Source organism: Astatotilapia calliptera, chromosome 23 (genome assembly GCF_900246225.1).
Source record: "Astatotilapia calliptera chromosome 23, fAstCal1.2, whole genome shotgun sequence".
NCBI lineage: Eukaryota > Metazoa > Chordata > Actinopteri > Cichliformes > Cichlidae > Astatotilapia > Astatotilapia calliptera.
Window position 1 is genome coordinate 8,523,289 of NC_039323.1, and position 23,991 is coordinate 8,547,279.

The following is a 23,991-nucleotide window of genomic DNA, read 5'->3' on the forward strand; positions in this document are numbered from 1 at the left end:
AGTATATCTTCTAATATTCTCAAAACTAATCCCCCCCCCCTTCCCCCAACCTGCGCTTTAGCTTAGCTGTGTTGCTACTCTGCTGCAGTTGCTGCAGAGTGTAAAGAAACAGATTCCTATTATCTCTATTTCATTATCTTAAATGTAGAAATCTCAGAGAACAAGAACTCAAAATGAAACAAACCACTGAATCAGTAGCACCAAGTATAACAAACATGCCCTTTGTAATTTGGTTAAAATAACCCTTTAAGGATAGTTTGACCCTAAGATGTTAAATCAGTATGTCTCAAGAATGCACTGACCTCTATATAACTGTCGTCTAAATCACAGTGTCAGTGATGCTCAACAGACCAACTGTCAGGATCCAGCCTCACTGGCCTGGCTGTTACTGATAAGGTGAGCGAGGGGTGCGAGTTGCCGATGTGTTGACAAGCAGGGGGGACTTCCACTCTGTGTAAGCACATTTGTCCTTTGGTACCTGTGCCAGATGAAGCAGAGACGCTGCTAATTTACGCCTGGATGAACTGTTATTGCTCTTGAGACGGCACCACTGGCCCCTGGTTACCAGTTCATCAGAAAACTAAAAATACACTCCTCTCTTGTTTCTGGATAAGTCATTCTCACATCTCAGTCCACACATTTGCTGTTTACTACAGAGACATACCTGAAGTAATTAAAGTTTCAGTCTGTTTGAAACATCAACATCCTTCTAATTCTTTAGCTTTTTCTTTTCTCACATTTGAACTAATAAACTTACATTTTTAGAACAGTTTCTTCAAGATTATTTTAACCTACTGGATAGAAACATTTTTTACTTCACAAAGTGCTTCTTTTAATCATTCTATTGCTTATATTAAGCTATCAAAGGTTACATGAAGCTTGAAAATCTGGATGTCTTGTGCATTACTGTACGTCAACTTCAGCTTCACTTAATGACAAAAAATTTAAGCAGGGTTGTCAGACTTATATTTGATCATTATTGGGTCAAATGGGCAAAAACATTGTCCGTATTTAATGAATCATCCATTTACGAAACAAATAGTTAAGAAAAATAAGTATTTCAACAGTGCCTGTTTTCCCACATTCAGATGTTCTCATTATATGTAGCATTAAAATGTATGGATCAGACTGGATCTACAAAAGGATGAAAAGGTGTTATGATCTAAAGTGGAATGAAATATCAATAATATTCTACTTCTTTATTATCCAAACAACTTGGCGTCTAGAAATACCATCCGTCTGCAACAGGAATACCATCATATTTGATACAGCATGAGTCATTCGCCAATCATATTTTGTAAATATGATGGCTTTAGTTTTTTTGTAAAGCCATCCAGTAGGCCAGTTGTGGCCCCTGGACTACACGCTTGACATCCCTGATCCTAAAGAGCCAATTGTGGTTCCGCTTAAGTTATTTCCAGCCTTATCTTTCCTTATCTGTATCTTAAAAAATTTATTAACAGTTTGAAACAAGCTGTTTTATCCTGTCGTCCTTTAAGTCATCTTTCTTCTAATTGACTGCATCTCATAAACAGATGGTTGAATATGTGCCTGAGTTGACCAAATTATGGATATCCCCTCTGACATCATACAAATCAGAGAGTAGAAAAAAACTGTAATAAATATACACTGACCTTATTATTTCAAACTCTTTTCCATGTTTGATATGAGCATCCTGTATTATAACAGCATATTTATTATACCAAATAAGTGAACACATAACAGGTCAACTTAAAGGGATTTTTGAGTATGGAATTTCATTTGAGGTGTTTGTGTAACAAGAAGCTATAAAGCCCCATGCTCAAGATATGAATCTCCCCAGTAGGATATGGGGGGCCTCCTCTGCGGCTGTATAAATAGTCATGAGCCAGGCACTGGAATGCAGGCAATGCAATGACTAGGCATTTTCAGTCACCAGACTCTACATCTCCTAACACCTTTTTGGGAAATATGAAGGTAGTGTGTAGGGAAACAGGAGAGTCCAGACACACCGGCGGTAGCTCCATTATATAACAAATACTACAAACAGAGAAGAGTGGAAAACAACAGACTTATTTCACTCTTACCTTTCCACTGTAACATTACAGAAAGATTATGATATTTGTGCCATAGAAAACAAACTGAGTTGTTGTTGTGACGTAATAAGTTGGAAAATTCTGCAGGTGAGTGCAGATCCTAGCAGCAGGTTTTCTTACTGATTTTTTGCTCTTGAAGTGAGAAGCAGTCAGTATAATCGATGCACAAGGGCTATCACTTCCTGTGTTGGATACTGAATGTGAACACTAGATGGCAGCAAGTTGTTTACCATTCAAAACAGACATGCATCTTCATCTGTAAGTGTGAAAGATATTTAAGCAGCTGCTTAAAAGGTGAAACTGCAAAGACAAAGATTTTTGTGCTGCAAGTCTAGTTATATGTGATGAACATATGGAACTATATGGCCTCTAAAGACTGTTGCTCGTCTGAGTTAAAGAGTAAAAAGGAAAAGTTTTTTCATGAAACCTATGATTTTTTTTACTGTATTGCAAGGCATTTCTTTGATGTTTGGTTACTGTTGCATAGTTGCACAGGTTTAAAAAAAAAAGATTCCTGAAAGGTTGAATTCAAATGCCTAGTTTCTACTTAGTGTTCATTTCCCACAGGCAGCGCCTTTGATGCAATTGCCAATTCGAGCAGGTGATGCACCTCTTCACCTCCGCGTTCTCTCAGGCTAATGAGTTGGTGCTGGATGTGCTGATGCCAGCATTTTGGAAGGCATTCCTGGTTTCTGGGCGCGGTCTTTTGTGGTCAACCACAATTCGTCTCGGTCAGAGAATCTTACGGTGCTGAGTGCCTGGTATTCTTCAGCATGCCCTCAGTCTCCTCACTCACAGTGTTTTATGTAATGCCCAGCTTTTAATGATGCATTTCTAGTATTTGTGTGCATGTTAGTTACATCCATGCGAACCTGCACATTTTTTCAGTGTGAGGTCATTTTGGCTTCTTCAAGTCTCTGTTTTGGGGGGGTTTAGATTGGCTCTTGGCATGAAGAATTAGGCAATGTATTCAGTCTGTCCAAGCCCCCTGTGTGCTATTAAAGAGAGCATTTCAACACTAAATTGATAGTGTGAGGTCTCATTGTGTGAAACATCCAACACGCCGCAGGTGGCTGCTAACTGATGTCTCGCTATTTCAGTGTACTATAAAAGTGACAGAGAAAATCCATCTCCCATTGTGTCGTGCCTTGTTGTTCTTTCATGTCATTACTCTAACTGCATGCTGTGCAAACAAGGCACTTCAAAACTTCACTTGGAGCTGAATGAGGAGAGATGTGAGGGTAGAGACCAGCCTTGGCGTCTTGGTTTCAGCCAAATACACAAAACCGCAGGGGAAACTTTTGGAAGCTGAGAGGCTGTGGAAGAATTTGGCTAAGACATCTACACTAGGCAGCATCAAGAAGACACTCCAACGTCAAGAAGAGGCAAAACTTTATTGAATGATGGTGGAATTTGTTGTCAAGGCATAAAAGGCCAAATACTCACAAAAGCATCTATGAAAGTTGACCTACTATGTGTCGCTTTATTTTCAGTCATATATAATTGTGATTCAGTCAATCTTTGTGATAGTCGCTTTTTAAATAGTCATGTTTCAGTGAAGTTCAGGAACCAAACCGCTTGATAAAAAAAAATGTATATTCTCCCACAGCCAAAATTGACAAACACAAGGTGTTGCCTGCTTTCTACTTCCTGTTACCTTTTCACATTAAAAAATATTCTGCAAAGTATTTTTCATTGTAGTTATTTTTCTTTTTATTAATGGTGGTTTGTTTGCACTGTCAGGTTATATGTGAGCTGTGTTAAAATATATCCTCAATATATTTTGGTTACTTAAATTTGCAAACTCTGTAACCGTAGAAGTAGAAGTACAAAAAGTTACTTTATTATTTAACTCTGGCATTATTAATCTCTCTTCCACAGTTTGTCTTTTGTCCCCCTCACCCCCAGGTATTTAAATTTAGCATTTGTGACAAAACGGGACAATGACTGCACTATTACATGTTAAGAAAAAGGTGGTCATCATCATTTGTCATTATTAAAGTGAGTCTGGTTTGTTTTTAGCTAAACTTCTGGATTTGGCTGTTGTTTTTTCCATTTGACACTGAATTTCTTACACTTTCTGGCAGACATACATGAAAGATTCAAGCTGGGATACCAGCTACTTGTTGTAGAAGTAGTTATCATACCAGCAAACAGCAACAGTAGCCCTTCCTCCCATGTTTTGTGGAACAGACTTGGCAATGAGGTCATAGCAGGTGACCCACTGCTGACTCATGACGTAGTCCCACTGTAATGCTGACTGTTTGGCCTGTTTCTGGAAAGCCATAACTTTAAATTCTCCCTCATGGACTCATTTGATCTCTGCAGGAGGAGTGGAAAGGGAAAAGCACTGGTATTTTTATACCTGCGCTTTTTTAAGAAAACATTTGGAGAGCATGATGTCATTCATATTTAAACTCCAAATAATGAGAGAACCTGGAGTGGGTGTAAGGCTCTAACTTAATACGATACGGGAACTATTTTACGGCAACATTCCTGGAACATGAAAACATTTAGGAAGGTGGGACTTTACCTTTTCTGAATGGAGATCTTGCAAGTTGATGTGAGATCGTCAGTTTGACGTATTATTCTGTTCTCACCATACTGACAACTGAACTGTGTTCATGACTATGCGTTATATGTGTGCAAAGATGTATTCAAGACCCAAGAACATTTGAGTTTTTCCAGTGCAGACTGCCAGAGAGTTTTGTGTTGCAACCATAAATAGACAAAGCAGCTTTCGTGTAATCTATATCACAGACATAGAAGACTATATACACACCTTTTTCCACTAATTCTTCCATTTTCAAATCTGGGCTAATACAGATTATGTACATGAACTTGTTGAAATAACAGAAGTAAAACAATTCTGATGGACGTCAGCAGTATTCACGCTTAGACGGTACCTCTGGCCCTCAACTGGCTTAGAGACAGAGTGTGAGATTTCACACAACAAGGTGAGACTTTTTCTGAGTCACTGTCACTGCTTGTGACAAATAGTCGTGAAATTCACAGATATCTTTTTAATCCAGTTATAGATGCTTGCTTGAGTCATGGACACATACCAGGTCTGTCTTGCTTGTAACATGTGTTTTTAATACACAGTTAATTCCATAAGAATTTGCACAATGGTAGTTGTTTTTAAGTTCCTCAGCATCTAAGCAGTTGTTTTTAAGCATCTGTACTCCATCACAGTGGATTTTAGAATTAGTGACTGAATCAGAATGTGACTGAAGTGCAGAGTTTCAGCTTTAATTCACAAAAGTATTGCATTGAGTACATTAGCGCAGTGGTCCAAATACTTATAGAGGCAATTATCTCTTGGTTTTATCAATGGTAACATTATGCATACATTCACTTCAGCTTTCTGCTGGTGGTTGGGTTAGTTAAGTTCTGTCCATTTAGAGAACACAGCCATGTTCAACCGGTTCTAGACTGACCACAAATCTGAACCTGAGTCAGTGGAATAGGGGTGGTAAACATCTAACTTTTAACCCAAAAAGTTAAACATCTAATAATCTTAGTTTGGTGCATAAAGCATAAACAAGGCTAGGAGGATTCTGGGCTCACTTTCAGTATCATGTTGAAATCACATTTTATGCTTTGTAGGTGAATCTTTACCGGTAAATACCATGAAAAATCATTTGATAGAATGATTTACTGTAAAAAATAACGAAGGAATATTTTTATTCTGCTTCAATTATGTGGGCAACCTAAATAGTGTCAATAAATCACCACCAAAATAACTATGACTGCAGAAAGGGTTAAATAAGACATGCAAAGAGAGTGGAGTGAGATTTGTAGGGAGTTATATAAGTGGATCAGTGACAGTTGAAGAAGTGGAATACCAGATTTAATATGAAGCATGTCTGTTGTGGACAAAGGCAGCAGTCATGCACGGCAGGAGGATGGTAATCCAAGACAAGTTCAGCAGGAGGATGGGCAGAGGACACTCCATAAATCTAAACTCTGTACCGAAGCTTCTATTCCTCCTTTAATGTTAGCAGGCCTCTTGACCTCATTTTAAACATGCATCCACTTACCATGAGCGTTAACCAAGTCCATCAAGTCTACGATAGACAGTGACACACGAAGACTCAGACTAAGCCTCTGATTCTTTAAAATTCCTTCTGCACTATAATATAACAAAACTGACAGCACACGTTTGGGACAGGTCTAAAGGTCTGCTGACGGTAACAAGGACTTCATTTTCTGCTTAGACACTTAGGTGCTGTCTGCGTCTATGCTCTCAGGTAAGATTTGTAGTTCTGAGTCATCCGGGCCTCGGGGTCTGTTCCACAGCTGGACTGTGGAACAGTAAGCAGCGGGTTGCATTCCTCTGTTCACCTGTTAAATGACTCGCAACTATTCATCATGCTTGATAAGGCATGGCCATTAGATTCAGCTTATAGTAATCTGCCTTTTGATGAGATATTTTAGGCTTTTATTTTTCCTGGATGTTGGATTCCTGTGTGGCTGCCAAAGAGCTGCGTTTGAAGTTGAGCCCGATTCAATTATGGATCGCCGACAATATTGAAGTGGTGGAATTTAGTGCGTGCTTTTATAAGAGTTTGTGCATCTAAAGTGTTATTATGTGTACAGATATAGCAGCAGACTCTGCCGGTACTTTAAACTGTAAAATTTGCGTACATGTACTGTCCACTTGGCAGTGTATTGTGCGAAAAACAGTCTGCACAGGGATGGCTGTTTTACGAGCAGACGAGGTCAAATGGGACTCATAAAAACAAGCTCAAGTCTTCCTTCCCATGTACATGTGACAGGATAACAGCTGTGCGAAGGTTAAACTGTCTTACACAGAAACTCAAGATATGCATCTTCGTTCCTTCGTCTCTCCGTGTTTGTTTTTTTCCTGTGACTTGAATAAAATATCCCTGCCTCTCCACCCTTTTCAGTTTAAGCCTGAGATTGATATCATAGGGGGCGACACTTGTAGCGGGGGGTCTGCAGGATTTGGTTTCATATCAAGGGAAAGGGGAGGTGGAAAAGAGGAAGATGTTTAATGTCGGGCTCTCGGTGCAACTGATGTGAGCTCAAATTTAAGTCTATAAATTTGTCGGGAGGAGAGAAGGTTGCAGAGTTCATTCAGACCATGTCGACAAAAACTTCAGCCACTGGCTCCGCCGGCAAATGTCTTCTACTCTTTTTCAGTTTTCAACACAGCAGAATTGCAGGGTGTTTCACTTCTGACTCATGTGCATCCAGTTTGTGAAATATCTTATCAGCTTTCCTCATACTCCCACCCTCACAGAGTGTCTCAGGGTGGCTAAGAATTTGCTTTCGAGCTGTAAATATTCATGGTGATACTAAGGTGATTTGTCACGGAAGCAGATGTTTTTGTATGTTTGTAATTTTGTTGCATGGTCATGGCTGAGTGGTAAAAAAGGAATCATTTGTTTATTATTTCTTGTATATTTACTTGAGTTGGTCTACAGATGGTCAGAGGTTTACTTTATGAGTTACTCTTGTGAAAGATGAAACTGTACAGTCAGTCAGTGACCCCCAACCAGTATCGTAGGGCATATTTTCAAAAAAGCCAGTGGGGTACGTGGACAAATTCCATCAATTAATTAAAAAAAAAAAAAAAATCAATTCAGTTGACATAAACAAGTAAAAAAATAAATAAAATTAATAGTTAGAGGAAAAAAACAGACACCCAAAATAAATAAATATGTAAGAAGACAATAATTAAAAATGAAGAAAAAAATCTTGAAATTACTTGAAACAAGTATGTTTAAGGAGCTTAAAAAGCTATGTTAAAATGTTTGATACTGTTAGATACTTGTAAGTCTAATACATGTTTTTGTCAGAATAAAAAGTTGAAACAAGTAATTAAAATTCCAAAAAAGATTTGCAAACTCTGGGTTAAAGTTATAGAAAGTATAAAAGATGAGCATAGCCATTTTGATACATAGCCATACAAAATAGGTTTGAACTATGCATGCTTAAGTTTATCCCATCTGTCTTAGTCTTTATCTCTGTGTTCTGTCTTTAGGGGCTCCGTAGTCTCCCCAGCCCATCTTGTCTCTTGCTCCCTTTCCCTCTCTGTGTGTGTTCCTCTTTCCCTCACGCTTCCTCTGTCTGTATTTCATCTCCCTTACCTGTTCCCTTGTTCCTCCTTGTGTCAAGTTCACAGGTCTTCGCCGTGGTCTCAGTGTTTGTACTTCCTGTCTTATTTTGACAGTCTCCCATCCTGTGTTCAGCGTGTTCAGTTTTGCTACCCGTCTCGTTATGTCTAATTCATTCTTGTTGTGTTCCCATGTGTTTCCACTTCCCTTATCATCCTTCAGTGTACACATCGTCCCGGTCTTCCTCCTTCCTTTGTCAGTTCTCCCTCCATGTTCTTAGTGTTAGTTTTGCCCAGTTTAGTTACCACTACCTTAGTCTCCCTTTGCTTTCATGCAGCCTTAATAAACAGCCTGCTTTTTGTTAAAACCCAGTTTTGCCCCCAAATGTCAGCTTTTGGGTCCTCACTCTCCGCTCCACACGATCTGCTGCCGCAGACTGGGTCAAGAAAAGGCCCATCAGCTGTGGGTGCGCTTCTTTGAAAGCCAAGTCCAAGGAAAAGGGCTGTTAGTGAGTAGTTGGCAGTTTTTTGGTGGTTTTTGGCAATTTGTTAGCAACCATAGAAATAACAATAAAAATTATATATTTTCCCCTAGCAACTGAAGGTTGCCAGGGGGTTACTAGTCAGTCTTTAGCCCTGTGTGACTGGGGCCTAACCATAATTGACTGATTAATGGCAACAGTCTTAATCTAACTTAACATTAATTCAAACATGTATATTTTAACTTGAAAGGTTGTGTTCCCAAAGGGGTTCCTAGGCCCATATTATAGACTGAATTTAAAAGCTGGCAGTAACCAGAATCATGTCACTCGCTGGTTATCAGAGTCCATTGCCACCTTGGTGCTTAAAAAAAGAAGTGACAAGTGAGGGTTGGATTTGATTTGGAAACCAGCACCATTGCCTTTTTGTCTTTCTGGAAACTAAGTAGAGCCATAATTTGCAAAATAAACTTTACGTTTTATTCAATATGATCTGATTTTAACAACTAAGCCCATAAACTCATAAACAGAAAGTGTTTACTGAGGTCATAGAGAAAGTGAGCTGAGGGCTTCTATACAATTTTAAAATGCCTCCCGCTGGCTATTAAAAACAATGCGGGTTTAATGCACTTCCACACTAGCTCCACTTTTCAGACTGAGGAGCTACATCCATCTTATACTTTCTACAGCCCATCTCACAGTGCTGCTGTGGGGGCATTAGATAAAAAAGATTTAACTACTGCAGTAGGTGACTCATTGTTTAACCACACTTATGACAACACGTCTGCTCAGTGTACTTTGAATATGGTATTAACTATATCTAATGGTTGTTCCCAGAAATATGTGCTACATACCAAAATTAGTGCTGACACAAGCTACTACGTGGTTTGCCTTCAACGGAAATTACTCAGATGTTGGAGATAAGTAGTTGCGGTTATGAAAGAACTTCTGTAAATCAATGAAATTTAGTATGGTACAGGCACTAACAGAAGCACTCCCATAGGTGTCAACGCATGAGAAAAGACTTTGCTTAACTTCCTTAATTCCAGAACCGCACCAGTTGCAATTAATGTAACTTTAACCCATAACTAGTTTTAGAAAAAAATGTGAAAAAGCCATAAACATATGTAACCTCAATAACAACTGGCCAATTAGACATCTGATCCACTTCCTGTAAGTACAGGCAACATTATGTGTACTCATTTATTTTTTATGGCTGATATGTTTAATTTTTAGGCTCTTGTGAAAGTAACTTTTGTTGGTTTTCATACTGGATTTATTTGAAAGTTTGGACGATTTATTGCAATCACAGTATGACATCATGAGAGGACATAGCCTCTGTTTTTGTTAGTGTCATTTGGTCTCCTTGGAGCAAAAACAGGAGTTGCCATGGCAGCATGGCCTACATTTTTGTGATGTCAGCTGACCCTTTCAAGACCTTTTTAAACAGGACGTAATGTGTAAGTGAGTCTCTGATTTAATGCATACGCATGTTTGGTTGTTTGTGGTAGGAATGGGAAATTATTTAACATTTCCTGATTTGTGTGGAAGCTTTTCCTTGTGTCTTTGTTAACCTGTGTTTGTATGTTTATAATGTGAGATTTATAATATGATGTTTATGAATGCAGCCTGCTATGTTGTTGACTTAATTTTGCAAATTTCTTGCCATCTATACAGTAAGACAATAGCAGTGGGTCTGCGAGGGCTATTGTCAGATACCTAGTAATTAATGGGAACATCCAGAGACTGTAAAACCCGGTCTTCTCATTAACCCAGGTTGTATAGTCACTTAGGGGGAAGAACAGTGCTTTTCAGATTTTATCACTACAAATTAGAACAAGTTCCTTCACAAACCACATAATGGCAGGTTGTGCAAGAGGGACAGGACATTCAGTTCTTTCAGTTTTACTTATATAATGCCAAATCACAGTAAGTGTTACCTCAAGGTACTGTAAAGATGCTACAACGTCATAGAGCGAAGCTCAGTGATACCAGTGAGCGAGGAAAAAAACGACTTGGAGCACGAAGGGTCGGACAGACTAGGAGAGAGAAATGACAAAAAACTAATGATGTGGAATTCCTGCATATAAATCCATGGTGAGTAAAAGAGAGGAAAGCAGGATGGAGATGCTCAGTGCATCATGGGAGGTCTTCTACCAGACAAGAGTAGATCAGGAATGAGTGCTAGATACTTTTTTAAGCTTAATGTCTCATCTTTGCTGTTGAAAGTGATAAAAGTTAAACCGTTAGTTAAGCAGTCAGCGTTTCTTCTTAATGGGTTTTTGGTTAGAGGTTTTTTTACACTTTATAACCCAGTGATATCCCACTCTGAATTTTGAAGCCATTACCTGCGAAGTCATTTGTTAACAAGTAGCTAAATGTGTTTGTGAAAGTTATATTAATTTATAAAAAAATCTACGTCATAACCTTTTTTGTCCCTTAAAGGTTTATTCTCTACATTAATCCAAAAACCTTGGAAAAACACCATTTGCTTTAAGTTAAGGGTTAGATAAAGCTACCTGTGTCTATAGCAGCCAACTAGGAGATGGTTTTGAGTCACCAAATCCAGCCCTAGCCATTAGCACAGTCTTTCCAGAAGCAACTTTTGTAAACTGGCAGCTATTTTGGATTGAGTTTGGGCAGTTATTTTGGAACCCCTGTCTAAATGAATGGTGAGAAATTCATATCTTTAGTTGCAGTAGTTACTGGGCCATAAAATGTTCAGATTAGTATCTCTCAAGTCTAATAAAAACAGTTTTAAAACTTAGGCAATTTTGTCACAAAATGTAATTTAAAAAGCTTTTTTCCCCTCTTGTCCAGTTATATAAGTGTGAATCTTTACTGTGGTTGCTAGTATGTTCCCTTAAGTACAGAGAGGGTGACTGTTGTAAACCCAAACCGAGGAGCCTGACAGCTAAAGGCTCTAGTCCTCTGTCTTGCTTTTCTAACGCTATAAACCACAAGAAAACATTTCCAATATGAAAATACTGATACTATAATGTTGATAAGATATATTTATATATATGCAGTCTCCCGGCAAGGTTCTTTTCATTGTATATTTGCATGTAATCCGGTAAAATTTCATATGTAAACATGTAAGGAGCAGACCATCTTCGTAACAAGCACCACAAACAAGCCCACCTGCCACGTCCTACTGGTAGGCTCTTTCATGGCAGCGACCAAAATATCACAAGTTCAGCCTGCCTTGAAGCCTGAGTGGAGCCCCCGCAGAGAGCGAAGCACACCGCACCCTTTCATTCTGCCGTGGATAGTGCATCAGACATAAATCTGCTGACTCTAAACAAACCACCAGTACCACATTTATGTTTGCCAAACTAGGTGAATTTGAAGCTAGGAGCATTTGAGATTATTATGGTCTCATTGTGTGTATGTGTCGGCATGGGTGTGTACAAATCATGACGTACCCACACTGCTTGCAGTAGCCACAGCCATCTGTCTTGTACTTGCCAGGTGATGCCAACTCAAAGTGGTCTATTTGGATCCTCACTTATCCAAGTTATTTTTGTGCAGGCCTAACAAGGCTTTTTAAGTGGCCTGCTTAGTTCTGGCATGTGGGATTTATTAAGTAATGGTCAGTATAGTTAGTGTCCTCTCTTTTTGGGGCACACTGTATTGTGTATTGCAGCACTGTCATCTTTTATTTTGATGATATCCCTCTTCCTGCAGTCACAGATCAGAGGCCCAGAGGTTTCCATGGTGGCAGGGTCATTTGGCTTAAACCCAGTGCTCTCTGTGGTGTTTTTGATGGTCAGCAGACTGTGGCCGGGATCTGTATAGGAGCAGAGGTTTTGCTCTTTGTTTGGGTGACAGAGTCCAGAAATACATAACAAAAAAAGACTGGGTTTACTTGTTAAAATCCTTTTAGGCCACAAAATGTTTCTCATCAGAGGAAGTTTACCTGCATCCAGCTTTGAAGGCTTTAGAGTGGCAGAGAGTTTGATTGGTTTGGGTAGGATTTATCCTTGGTGTAGAGAACACAAAAACATGGAGACATTTCAACCAACCACTGGAATTATATGAATGAATTCAATGTGGCCAACTGTGAAGCAGTTTTTGTGTTTTAAATGAGTCTTAAATGTATTTTTTCTGCTCTTCTGTCTTGTGTGGAATTTGGCAGCCTGGGCTGCTCCCTCCCTCTCAGCCCTCCGCTCAGCCCGAGTGTTGTGTGTGTGTGTGTGTGTGTGTGTGTGTGTCTGTATGACTGCGTGACTCAGAGTGGCTGTCCTGGTGTGAGAGTGTCAGTGTGTGTCACGCTGTCAGGAGGAGAAGCACTGTGTGAAAACTTCAAGATCAAGGGAATCTGTGTAAGTTTGATTTATCTAACTGGGAACAGCACAGCAGCTCAGGTAAGTCTGAAAAACAACCTTGATGCCATCTGTCGCTACAATTAAATGGAAGTCAAGCTTGTGTGATGAATTTCTTTGATTTGATCTTCAGCCTCATTGAACATCACTGTAATAAGGGTAACAGACTCATCAGAATTTGGGTTTTCTAGACGAACACTTCTAACTTTTTACTGAATAAAATAGTAATGTAGCTTTCTGAAACAACACATGATAAACTGCGGATTTTGTTTGTGTCATATGTATATCAATCCATATTTTTTTCTAGGGATGCTACTCACTTTAAAGAATTAGATGGAATATGTGTTAGTATGTGTGTGGGTGTGTGTGGGGTGGGGGGTATCCCCCTGAGTGCTGAGGTGTGTGCATTTGTAGCTCAGCTGCTGCAAATGTCCGTCACTATTTCAGCTGAATGTGTAAACACGCACAAACAGACACACGCGTCAGTCACTATAACAATTAATTACTGCACTGACAAATGCAGTTAGCATTCAGTATCTATTATTTCTGCTACCCACAGTATGAATTTCACAATGATGATTCAGACTGAACCATTTGCCTGCTTGGCACAGCCAAACTGAGTTCTGCTCTCTTGCAGTGGACAATGCCAGTTAATGGACTTGGTTAAAATTCCTTGGAGAAAAATATCATTCGTTTCATCCGGTCAGAGCTTTGACTGTCAACTGCAGCTGTCTTCTAGCTGGAATATTCCGGTGAACTTTGACCCCTGATGCTGTGCCATCATTAACCAGGCTCCATCAATGGAGGCCTTTTGCTTCTTTGTAAAGCTCGGTTTCTCCATGTATCATCTTTAACCAAGACATGCATGTTCTTCAGTCACGCAGGAAAACGTTTAAACTGAGCTGTTGTGCTTATTTTGTAGTCCAGATGACAATACTCAAACAAAAAGGCTGCAAGATAGAAGATGATCCTTTACTTTGGCTTTGACTAAAGCATAAACACTGAGTTTCTGAGAAATCCTTTAACAAATCTGAATGTCATTTAAAATTATTGCCTTCGCAGCTTCAATTATATACAAAGACTTTTTTTGACTACTTGAAAATAGCCCTCCAACAATAAACCGAATAAATATTTCACAAGTTATGGCCTCACATAAGTATTTACATGATCAGTACATTTGATTTACTTTTATTTACTTTATACAACATGCCTCATTCTCACACATTTGTCACTGCAATAAGGGGAATGTTACCGTTAATGTCAATTTAATTTAGTTCAGTTTAGTAATATTTATCTATATAGCACCAATTCAGAACAACAGTCCTCTCAAGGGAGTTCTTCCTCCCCACTGCTGCCAAGTTGGCAACAGCACTTTAGCTTAAAACTGAAACCTTGCCCAACACAATGACCTGAAAGATGCTAAATCCTATTTTAGATGAGGAAAGATAAAGAATTTCTTTGAGGTTTTGATTTTTTAATTCAATTCAATTCAATTTTATTTATATAGCGCCAAATCACAACAGCAGTCACCTCAAGGTGCTTTATATTGTACAGTAGATTGTACAATAACACATACAGAGAAAAACCCAACAACCATATGACCCCCTATGAGCAAGCACTTTGGCGACAGTGGGAAGGAAAAACTCCCTTTTAACAGGAAGAAACCTCCGGCAGAACCAGGCTCAGGGAGGGGCGGGGCCACCTGCTGCGACCGGTTGGGGTGAGAGAAAGAAGACAGGATAAAGACATGCTGTGGAAGAGAGACAGAGGTTAATAACAGATATGATTCAATGCAGAGAGGTCTATTAACACATTGTGAGTGAGAAAGGTGACTGGAAAGGAAAAACTCAATGCATCATGGGAATCCCCCGGCAGCCTACACCTATTGCAGCATAACTAAGGGAGGATTCAGGGTCACCTGGTCCAGCCCTAACTATATGCTTTAGCAAAAAGGAAAGTTTTAAGCCTAATCTTGAAAGTAGAGATAGTGTCTGTCTCCCGAATCCAAACTAGAAGCTGGTTCCACAGAAGAGGGGCCTGAAAACTGAAGGCTCTCTCTCCCATTCTACTTTTAAATACTCTAGGAACAACAAGTAGGCGTGCAGTGCTCTAATAAGGTGAAATGGTACTACAAGGTCATTAAGATAAGATGGGCCCTGATTATTTAAGACCTTGTATGTGAGGAGCAGGATTTTGAATTCAATTCTGGATTTAACAGGATTAACAGTATATAACTATGCCAGCTGCACTGTTGGGTTATACCTCGCTAGCTAAATGCTAACTTGAGTACTGTATGTGAACACTCTCACAGCAACAATACTATGATGATAAGTTCATGCTTGCCCACAATCCCAGTTTTTCTAGGTTTCTCCCACATTTTAAGACAGTCTCCTGGCACCCTCCCCTTTTTGCTGTTTTCCTGGGAAAGTCCTGTAATTTGCACAAACCTCAAACTTTATAATGAATAACTGGAATACATGCGCATGCATATCCACATGTTTTATATTTGTCTAGTGTTACTCAAGTTGCCAGATTGTCTATGAAACACAGTCTACATGCAATTTCAACACACCTGTCGGGCAGCAAATAACCAGATTCAAGGTGTGTGGAAGCAGATCAGTTAGCTGATTGCGGTTTTAGCTGTTGCTTCACCTCTCAAGCTGCCCTTACTGCCAAAATACAATACAGATAGACTTGAAGACATAAATAAATAAAAGAGAATTGAGTGATACGTGTAACCCGTCGAATGGGTGTGACACAGACTTTGGTAAAGATGGCAAGAGTTTCACCAATTTGAGCTTCCAGAATCAACAAATCTCAGTTTACGGATTCTAATGTCATCACAATTACTTTACACATCAACAGTCCAATTTTTGTTGCTCTGTAGATCCTAATTTAGAATATTAAAAAAAGAAAAAGTTTTTTTGTTGGGGAAAAAATATCATCCATCCATCCCAAAAGGTTGAGTCTGTTCATCTGGACGTAGCATTTTCAGTGAGAGAAACGTTTCGTCAGTCACTTGGATGAGTGACGAAATGTTTCTCCCACTGAAAACGCTACGTCCAGATGAACAGAATCAACCTTTTGGGATTTACTTACCTGGATGATTGAGCATGCATCAAGAATTAATCCATCAAATAGTAGCTGTGAAAACCAAAAACCTAAAAACCAAAGCTGTCAACTTACAGCTGATGCAAGAGGACGAATCAGAGGTTAAATAAAATTGATAGGATTTATTCTCTGTAGACAATGACATTTGATGTCAATGTAATTGTTAGTGTTTCACCCTGCAACAAAGTGGTGGGAAAACTAGCAATAAGACTGGTAAGATCTACCATTGCATTAAATAAATTTTAAGATGAATACAATCTTGTTAGTATGATTAAAATTTCTGAACAATTATAGCTGTGAGTCAGGCTTTAACCCTCTCAATTCTAAGCCGTCATTTGTGATGAACTTAACTCCAACGCTAACCCTACACAATCAGAATTAAGTAATTTTCGTTTTCATTTAATTGTTCTCGAAAAGTCTTTATAATGTAATAAGGGAGCAGCTAAAATAATTATTCTAACTGACACATAACTATTCACTTTTTTTAATCATCAATGAAAGATGTCAAAACTTTTGAAAGGTCCAGAAATCAAGTTGGTTGAATATTTCATTCATTAGGTAAAATAAACTGCCGGAAGTACAAACTGCTACCTGGAGGTGTGGCTAAATGATGCGTTATGTGAGAATCTTATAATTTAAAGTATTAAGGAGTACTGTGGTGGAAATGTTCTTGATTTATGGAGGTTGTGCTTTTGGCCTTTTGGCTGGGAGCTTTAAAGCTGGATTGATTGCTGGTTTCAGTCGGCATCCGTGAAGAAAGGAAACTCAATATGCTTTCTATGTAGTGTTTGCATAAACTGAGAGATTTGTCTGTCGAGGATAATAAAATCAGCACTGCTTGCTATAGTGTGGGTAGTTTCAGTTGACCTCTATTGTAGTTTGTAATTAAGGATAAAGACAGCCCAGATGCCGCTGCTCTTGTCCAGTTGAACTTTGGCTGAATTTTGTGGTCTATAGGCTTGAAACTTAACACTGAGAGTTTGAAGGAATAGAAAAAGTAGTCAGGAAGTAGTCTGCCCATGCTTTATACCCTATATCGATGGATGAATGATTTGTGTGCATTTTGCATGCTGGCCATTCCTTCATCTTTGCCAAGGTCATCTTAGTGATTGAACCCCCCCTCTCTCTCTTTTTCTCTTCCCTCTGTGTTCTGGCCTTCATCTGTCTGGGTTTGTGGTGAAACTGAGCTTTGCTTCATAAAATTTTCCATCAACAGAGGCAAATAACAACAGGGTCAAACGAGGAGAGTGTGGCCCTCAGCACGCATTATCGAGGCCAGGGCAACAGCCTCTGGTTTGGCCTGTCATATGGAATGCTCTCTTCTTCTGTATGGAGCTAAGTTAGCACAGAAAGCACCCGGCGCTATTCAAGCCATCATCTGGCCTCAATTGTCTTCACTGAAATCTGTCTAATTGCTTTCTCACATGCTATCATTGTTCAGAGAGTTGGTGACAGGCTGTTTGATGGTGATGGTGGGTTGTTTAATCAGCCTCTTGGCTTGGCGCCCTTGGGCGGAGGGGGGGTTGAATGAAGAGGTGAGGCGTTGCTCGTGAAGCCCATTCATTCTCAGCTATTTTATATGCATGTTCTGAATATTTGTGTTTTGTAATAGTATTGTGTTAAGAGGAAATGGGTGGCAATTCTGCACTCTGCCAAGAAATTTCTACCTTCACTCAGCTTTCTTTAACACACCCTTCTTCCCCTCCAAATCAGCCTGCTGGTAGCTCAGTTTGTTCTGTGCGTGCTGCACTGCTGCATGGGACTCAGCAAAGTCTCCCCCCCCCCCATCCCCTTTCTGTTTAGGCCTATCATGATGCTCAGCGCATTCCACAGAAATAGCGAGGAGATTAAATAAACATTACCGTCTGTCTCTAAATGAGTTTACTTAGTAATTATGCATAATGGTAGATCATTAAGGTTGATTAATAAGGGTTTTTATTGTTGTGCTTGTTGGGGATGATCTTGGCTTCCCAGTTTATGCTCTGTCAACCCTCAGAGGAGCTGATGAGTCCTGCCTTGCTCTGTGATTTGTCAGAACTGTGTGTCTGAACAAATTTCCATTTCCATTTGTCTATTGTGTACATGGCCTGTGATTTAAATTTAAGGAGAGACCCTTGCAAAGTAAAACTACCGAAGGCAAAAAAAAACCCTTAAGACCACTAATATCATAAATGCTTTAATTGCAGTTCTGTTTTTTCATTTCGCTTGACACATGTTGCTGCGTGGAAATGTCTGGATGGAGTCAGGCCACCCTGTGGGAAACCTATCCCCCCGTTGTTTGCTGGCCTCTGTTCACTATAGTTACACTCATGCACAAAATGCTCACTTACACTGCCTCTGACAGCTTTAATATCCTCCATCACAAAAACCATAGTCATTACTTTAATGATGTCATGTGTTACATCAAGCCCTTTCCTGTGTGTGTTTAATTTAACGGCACTTGAGAAATGCCCAAGTGATTTTCCTATACTGAAGGGGATTTGTATTGTGCAATCTGCAGATGTAGTGCATATGGCTGCAAAGTCCATTGTGAACCATTTTTTTATTAATACGGCGAGTGACTTAAAAGAAAGTAGTGAGGTGAGCAGCCAAGCAAATCCCCAGCAGACACTGCAGTCACACAGATGAGTTGTTTTCCCTTTTCTCTGCCTGGTTATAATCCAGAACCACACAGACATATTGGTTTGCTCAAAAATGTCAACTTTTTACTCTCAGTCACAGGCTGCTGTCAATTTTGAATTAGATTATGAGAATTCAGAACAAAGTTGGACTAAACTGGATCTAGTGTCATCCCAGCCATTTCTGTCTGGGTTTTAGTTGTCTGAAATGTGGTAGATGACTCCTTGTCTTTGTTGCTTCAAGGGTTGACACGACGGTGGATAATGTATCCTTCCTTGAGTAGCTCTTCATTACTGTCATTCCACATTGTCTGTTTTGTATCATTTAACACACTGGTGCCTGGCTAACCTGCTTCCTTTGTTGCAGAGAGAGGAAAAATCCCACATAAGTTATTATAGATAAGCTTTAAGTCAACAATCCTTATCTATTATAGACTCGCCATTGGTGTAGCCCTCAAGTTCATTGAGGTCTCAGTATTCTCATTCAATGAGCATACACTGAATGATCCTGATTTCTGACTCTAATGAACATCAAAATTTACAATATTAACTGAGCCTGTAAGCTTATCAAGAAAGTGTTTATAAAGGTCACAGACCAAGGGAGACTAGGACCATTTTTCTATAGACTTAATGCAGCTGAAGTTGTTTGGCAGCCAGAAGAGTCGCCTCCTGCTGTCTATCAGAAAGAATGCAAGTTTAAGGCAGCCCCAGCTACATCCATCTCTTGACATCACGCAGAGCCAAGGATAGAAAAAACTGTCTATAGCCAGAGCTTTTAGGTTTTACAGATTATTTGCGCTTATGCAAACTAAAAAAATTTTAAACTTTGGTCATGTTTTAAAATGAGCTGTAACAGGAAAAATAAGGCAAATATTCCCCAAATCCTTTTATGAATCTATGAAGGTGGCTGGTGTTAAAGGCTGAGAAAGCTGAGAGAGGCAGACAAAGCTCTGCAGTGTTCAGTCTGTCTATAATTTTTCTTATCCGACCCCACCTGACTCATGCTCATTCACCTTCTCTTACTGTACTTGCCATTCATACACTTTCTCCGCTTGCCACCCACACCCACACCCAGTCCCCCAGGTGTAAATCCCCGATTATGAAGTGTTGTCTGGATATTTTGGCTGATTGATTGCTTTCTGAAAGAGGAGTTGGCCTGATGTTTGACTGACACACCAGGGTGTATAAAATCATGTAACGGCCACACGGCAGGATGTCAGGAATTTTTACGCAGCTCTCCCAGATAGTAGGAATGTTCTCAGGTCTGGGCTCTGGAGGAACATAACAGCTGTTCGTTCTCCTGGCATTTTGGGAATTCCAACCCTCTCCCTGTCAATTCAGAGGTCAATATCTGAATAGAACATACACAACTTCCATTTAGTATGGTTCTGATGAAGTGTGCTCATGTGAGATACAAGTGCAGATAAAAGTAAGTTTCCCCACAAATCGAGGCATTTGAAGCCAGGACTTGAATGTGTGTATTTTGTAGGAGATGGTTGATTTGATTCCTGCTGTTTGATCCTCTATTTGATGTGGTAACATAGGGCTGGAAGAAGAGGGGGGTCTGCTTTAATCATAACCCTGTGACGAGTGATGAGACGTATGAAGCTGGTTGTGTGGTGGACTCTCTCATCTCTCCTTGGTCCCAGATCAGGGAACAAAGTCTGTGTTAGCAAAACCCCAAGGAGGTGGTGCAGAGCCCAGGCGCCCATCCAGACACACAGGCTTCTGATTGGAAGGGGGAAAGGGTGTTTCTGCTTCCCGTAACACGGCGTCTTGTTCATGCCTCAATTGGCAGATATGGAAACTTAGACATTCCTGGTATGTGTGTGCGTGTGTGTGAATGAGTAGATGTTAATGTTAATTTATTTGGCAGGCCTCCATCATATTTGGAAGAGGTGTATTTAAGTTTTTGTATTTGACAGGATGAGTTGTGGCTTTTCCTTGTCAGATAGACAAGACATAAATTTTTGTTATGAGTCAAACGAGTCTATAATATAGGCTTCTTTTTAAGTTTCCATAAAGGTCGGGGGGTGCTCTGTTATGCTTTTCTTTATTTTCTGTCATATATACTGTTACAGCGGTGAAGTATCATTTTAAATAGAACCAAAGTCTCAAAAAAATTAGTTCAGTTTATGTAAGAGTAAACCCTGTAAACCAAATACTCTGGCTTCAGACTGCTCTAAGTTAGCCTAATGGGAAGGGAAGGGAGCCTAAATGGATTGTTATAGATAGGAGCAGCGCCAAACTCCAGTATAAGATGAATAAGGATTTTTTGAGCTGTGATTGACGCAATCATACTTTTGTAGAGTCCAACATTTAAAATATGGAGCTGTTGTGTGTTGCAAAGTCTAATAAGGAACCTGATTGTGTAAGTAAATGGCATACTATTGGTGAATTTGTTTTGAGCAGGACCTCCTTTTAGAAAAGGAATAGTAATGTCTTTAAAAAGGCAGAATAAAAAGAGGAAACCCGGAGAGAAGATTCATAGATTTAGTGAAGGAGGGAATGTAGAGAGCTGGTGAGACAGAGAAGGATGCTAAAGAAACGGTGAGTTAGACACAGATGATCTGCTGTGGAGACCCCTAAACAGACTGACCCAAAGGCAAACAAGATCTTAAAAATGATTTTAATTTAGGTCTCTTATGAATTATTACTATAACATGTTGAGGTAATCAAACTTGTCTTGTACTTCTTCCTTTAGGTGGTTCTGTGAAGGCCGTGAGCTGCACAACTCTCCTGACATCCAAATCTGGAGGGATGGTGACCTGCACACACTGGTGATTGCTGAAGCCTTTGAGGACGACACAGGACGTTACACCTGTGTGGCTTCCAACAGTCTCGGAGCAGATAATACTTCAGCTGAGGTTTACATTGAAGGTCAGACAGATCGTTTCATTACTTCTTCTTGGGGTTGTTGTCAACCAACCAAAGTCTTGGTTGCCTGAAATGATACCTGTGCGTAGTCAATTGTTCCCAGGCAATGGAGGGTTAGAGAGGGTTAATTTTATCTGCAGATTAACAAAATGTTCCACAAAGTATATCATGCGCTCTGCCTGTTATGCTTTCTAGCCTAAATTAATTATACACACATGAAAAGGCAGTATATGCAGCACATTGAAACACTGTAAACCTTATTTCAAACTGAAAACAAAACAACAGACAATAAGGAACTTTTATACTTATTTGAGACAGACATCCAGCTTTGTTTGGGTTGCTCCTTGGGTCAGATGCTGAAGCCTGGTGCAGTTGTGACTGTGTGTTGTCATATAACTAAAATGCACTTACACTTGACTTTTTAATAATCTGTTTTAAGCAAATGCAGCCGTACTAGCAAATTCTTTGACGTGTTGTAATCTAGCTTGTAGCCATCTCTGAAGTCCACGGGAAAAACATGGTGGTGTTTAACAGGTAATCTGTTCCTTCTGATGCAAAAAATTATGGGAGGCTACAAAAGATTGAAAGGCTATTTATATAGCGCTTTTTGCCCCATGGATGTAATAACAGTAATTGTCCAACCAATGAAAATTTGGTTAGATGAAAGTACACACCAAATAACTGACCAGCTGAGACTACAGAGATGCTTTTGCAAATGTATTGACTGATATTAAGTCTTACAGGAGAATACAGCCAATTGTTTAATTCATCTTATTGCTGTGGTTTGATAAGCTATGCCAAGAAAGAGCACTACAGATGCAATGTTTGCTTTGAGAGTGTTGATGAAGACGTATAGATAAGGCCAGAAGGTGCAGCTTGTTTGCAGCGGTGGTGGGCAGGTTAACGGATGACTGAGATCCGGACTGGACTGTGATTTTTTTTTTTTTTTTTTTCTTTCTCAGACAACTTTGGGAGGGTAGGTGTGTACTATAGAGAAGAGGAATGACAGTCATTAGAAGTAAGACAGAATACACGTGTGTGTGAATGAGAGGGAGGCAGGTGTAACAGTCAAGCTGCAAGGAAGAGAGACAGTGAAGGTAGATGAGTTTAAATACGTGGGGTCAACCATCCAAAGCAATACACAGAGAATCCTGGTAGGGCGGAGTGGGTGGAGATTAGTGTCAGAGGTGGTTTGTGACATAAGGATAACAAAAAGAGAGAAAGGAATGCTTTACAAGTTGGTAATGAGACCTGCTATTATGTATGGTTTGAAAACAGTGGCACTAACAAAATGTCAGAAAGTGGACCTGGAAGTGGATCTGAAGGTGCTAAGATTTTACTGAGCATGACCCGGATGGACCGGATCACAAGTGAGTACATCACAAGAATGCCTCAGGTTGAATGGTTTGGAGACAAAGGTGCAGAGGCAAGGTTGAGATCATTTGGACGTGTGCAGAGAAAGGATAGTGGATATAGAAGACAAAGAATGGTGAAGAGGGAGCTGCCAAGTGGAAGGAAAAGAGGAACCAACAGAGAAGAATTGTGGATGTAGTGAAGATGGCCATGCAGAGGGTTGGTGTGGCAGAGAAGGATACGGATAGGGAGAGATGAAGGTAGAAGAGATGAAGAAACTGCATGAAGATAAATTATATTTTCTGAAAAAGGGTTTGAAGCTGGGACAGTGTTCATCTTAACACCATAAATGTAAGCCTTGCAGTCATTTACACTTGTGACTAAACTCTAGCAAAAATTTAGATTACAAAGCCAATACTTCCTTCTTCCACAAAACCGGATTTGAGAAACACTTAGTCATAATTTTATTGTATAGAGTTGCATATTTAAAAACAGTAAATCTGTTAAGCTAATTGGAAATAAATGGCCTATATAATGTTCTGTAGCACATAAACCACAGCAGCTTCTGATTGTGTTCCACTGCAGGGGCGTCGTCATCAGACTCAGAAGGAGAAGGTGCATCGAAGTCTAGATCAGGAGCCATGCCTCAGTATGTATATTCCTGCACAACTACCTTTGACACTATGACCCAGTGAACCTTGAACTATCCAACAGGCTAACCGAGCCCTTGAGCGACTAATCAAGTCTGCTGCCTGCTCCTAGTTAACTGGGTCCTAAAAAGGCTAGCCAACAGTCTGACCCAGAACATAGTCAGCAATCACAGTAATGACCTGGGGAGGGTTAATACAGTGGGGAAATCACCTGAGATGTTTGGTCTCTTACTTATTTCCAAATGTTAAACTTTTTAATTCATGAGACTTTAACTTTTAGTTTTATTCAATTTCCTCTCCAATCGTGAAAAATATGTATTAATTTAATGACATTTTGGGCATGAAATTCCAATTCCATTTTTACAATAGGGCATTTTTTGCAGTCCCTGAGTCCTTTCACTTTTTCTAAATGTTTTTC

General features: G+C 39.7%; 1 protein-coding gene across 5 annotated transcripts in view; it reads left to right on the forward strand.

The window, feature by feature from the left end:
* Positions 1-23,991, forward strand: part of palld (palladin, cytoskeletal associated protein) — a 69,017-nt gene that overhangs the window by 3,826 nt on the left and 41,200 nt on the right. For all 5 annotated transcript variants that reach the window (XM_026159976.1, XM_026159979.1, XM_026159980.1 and 2 more), the window contains exons 3-4: positions 21,398-21,573; positions 23,509-23,572. In XM_026159976.1, coding sequence (XP_026015761.1) covers positions 21,398-21,573; positions 23,509-23,572 — 240 coding nt within the window. The remainder of the gene's footprint in view (positions 1-21,397; positions 21,574-23,508; positions 23,573-23,991) is intronic.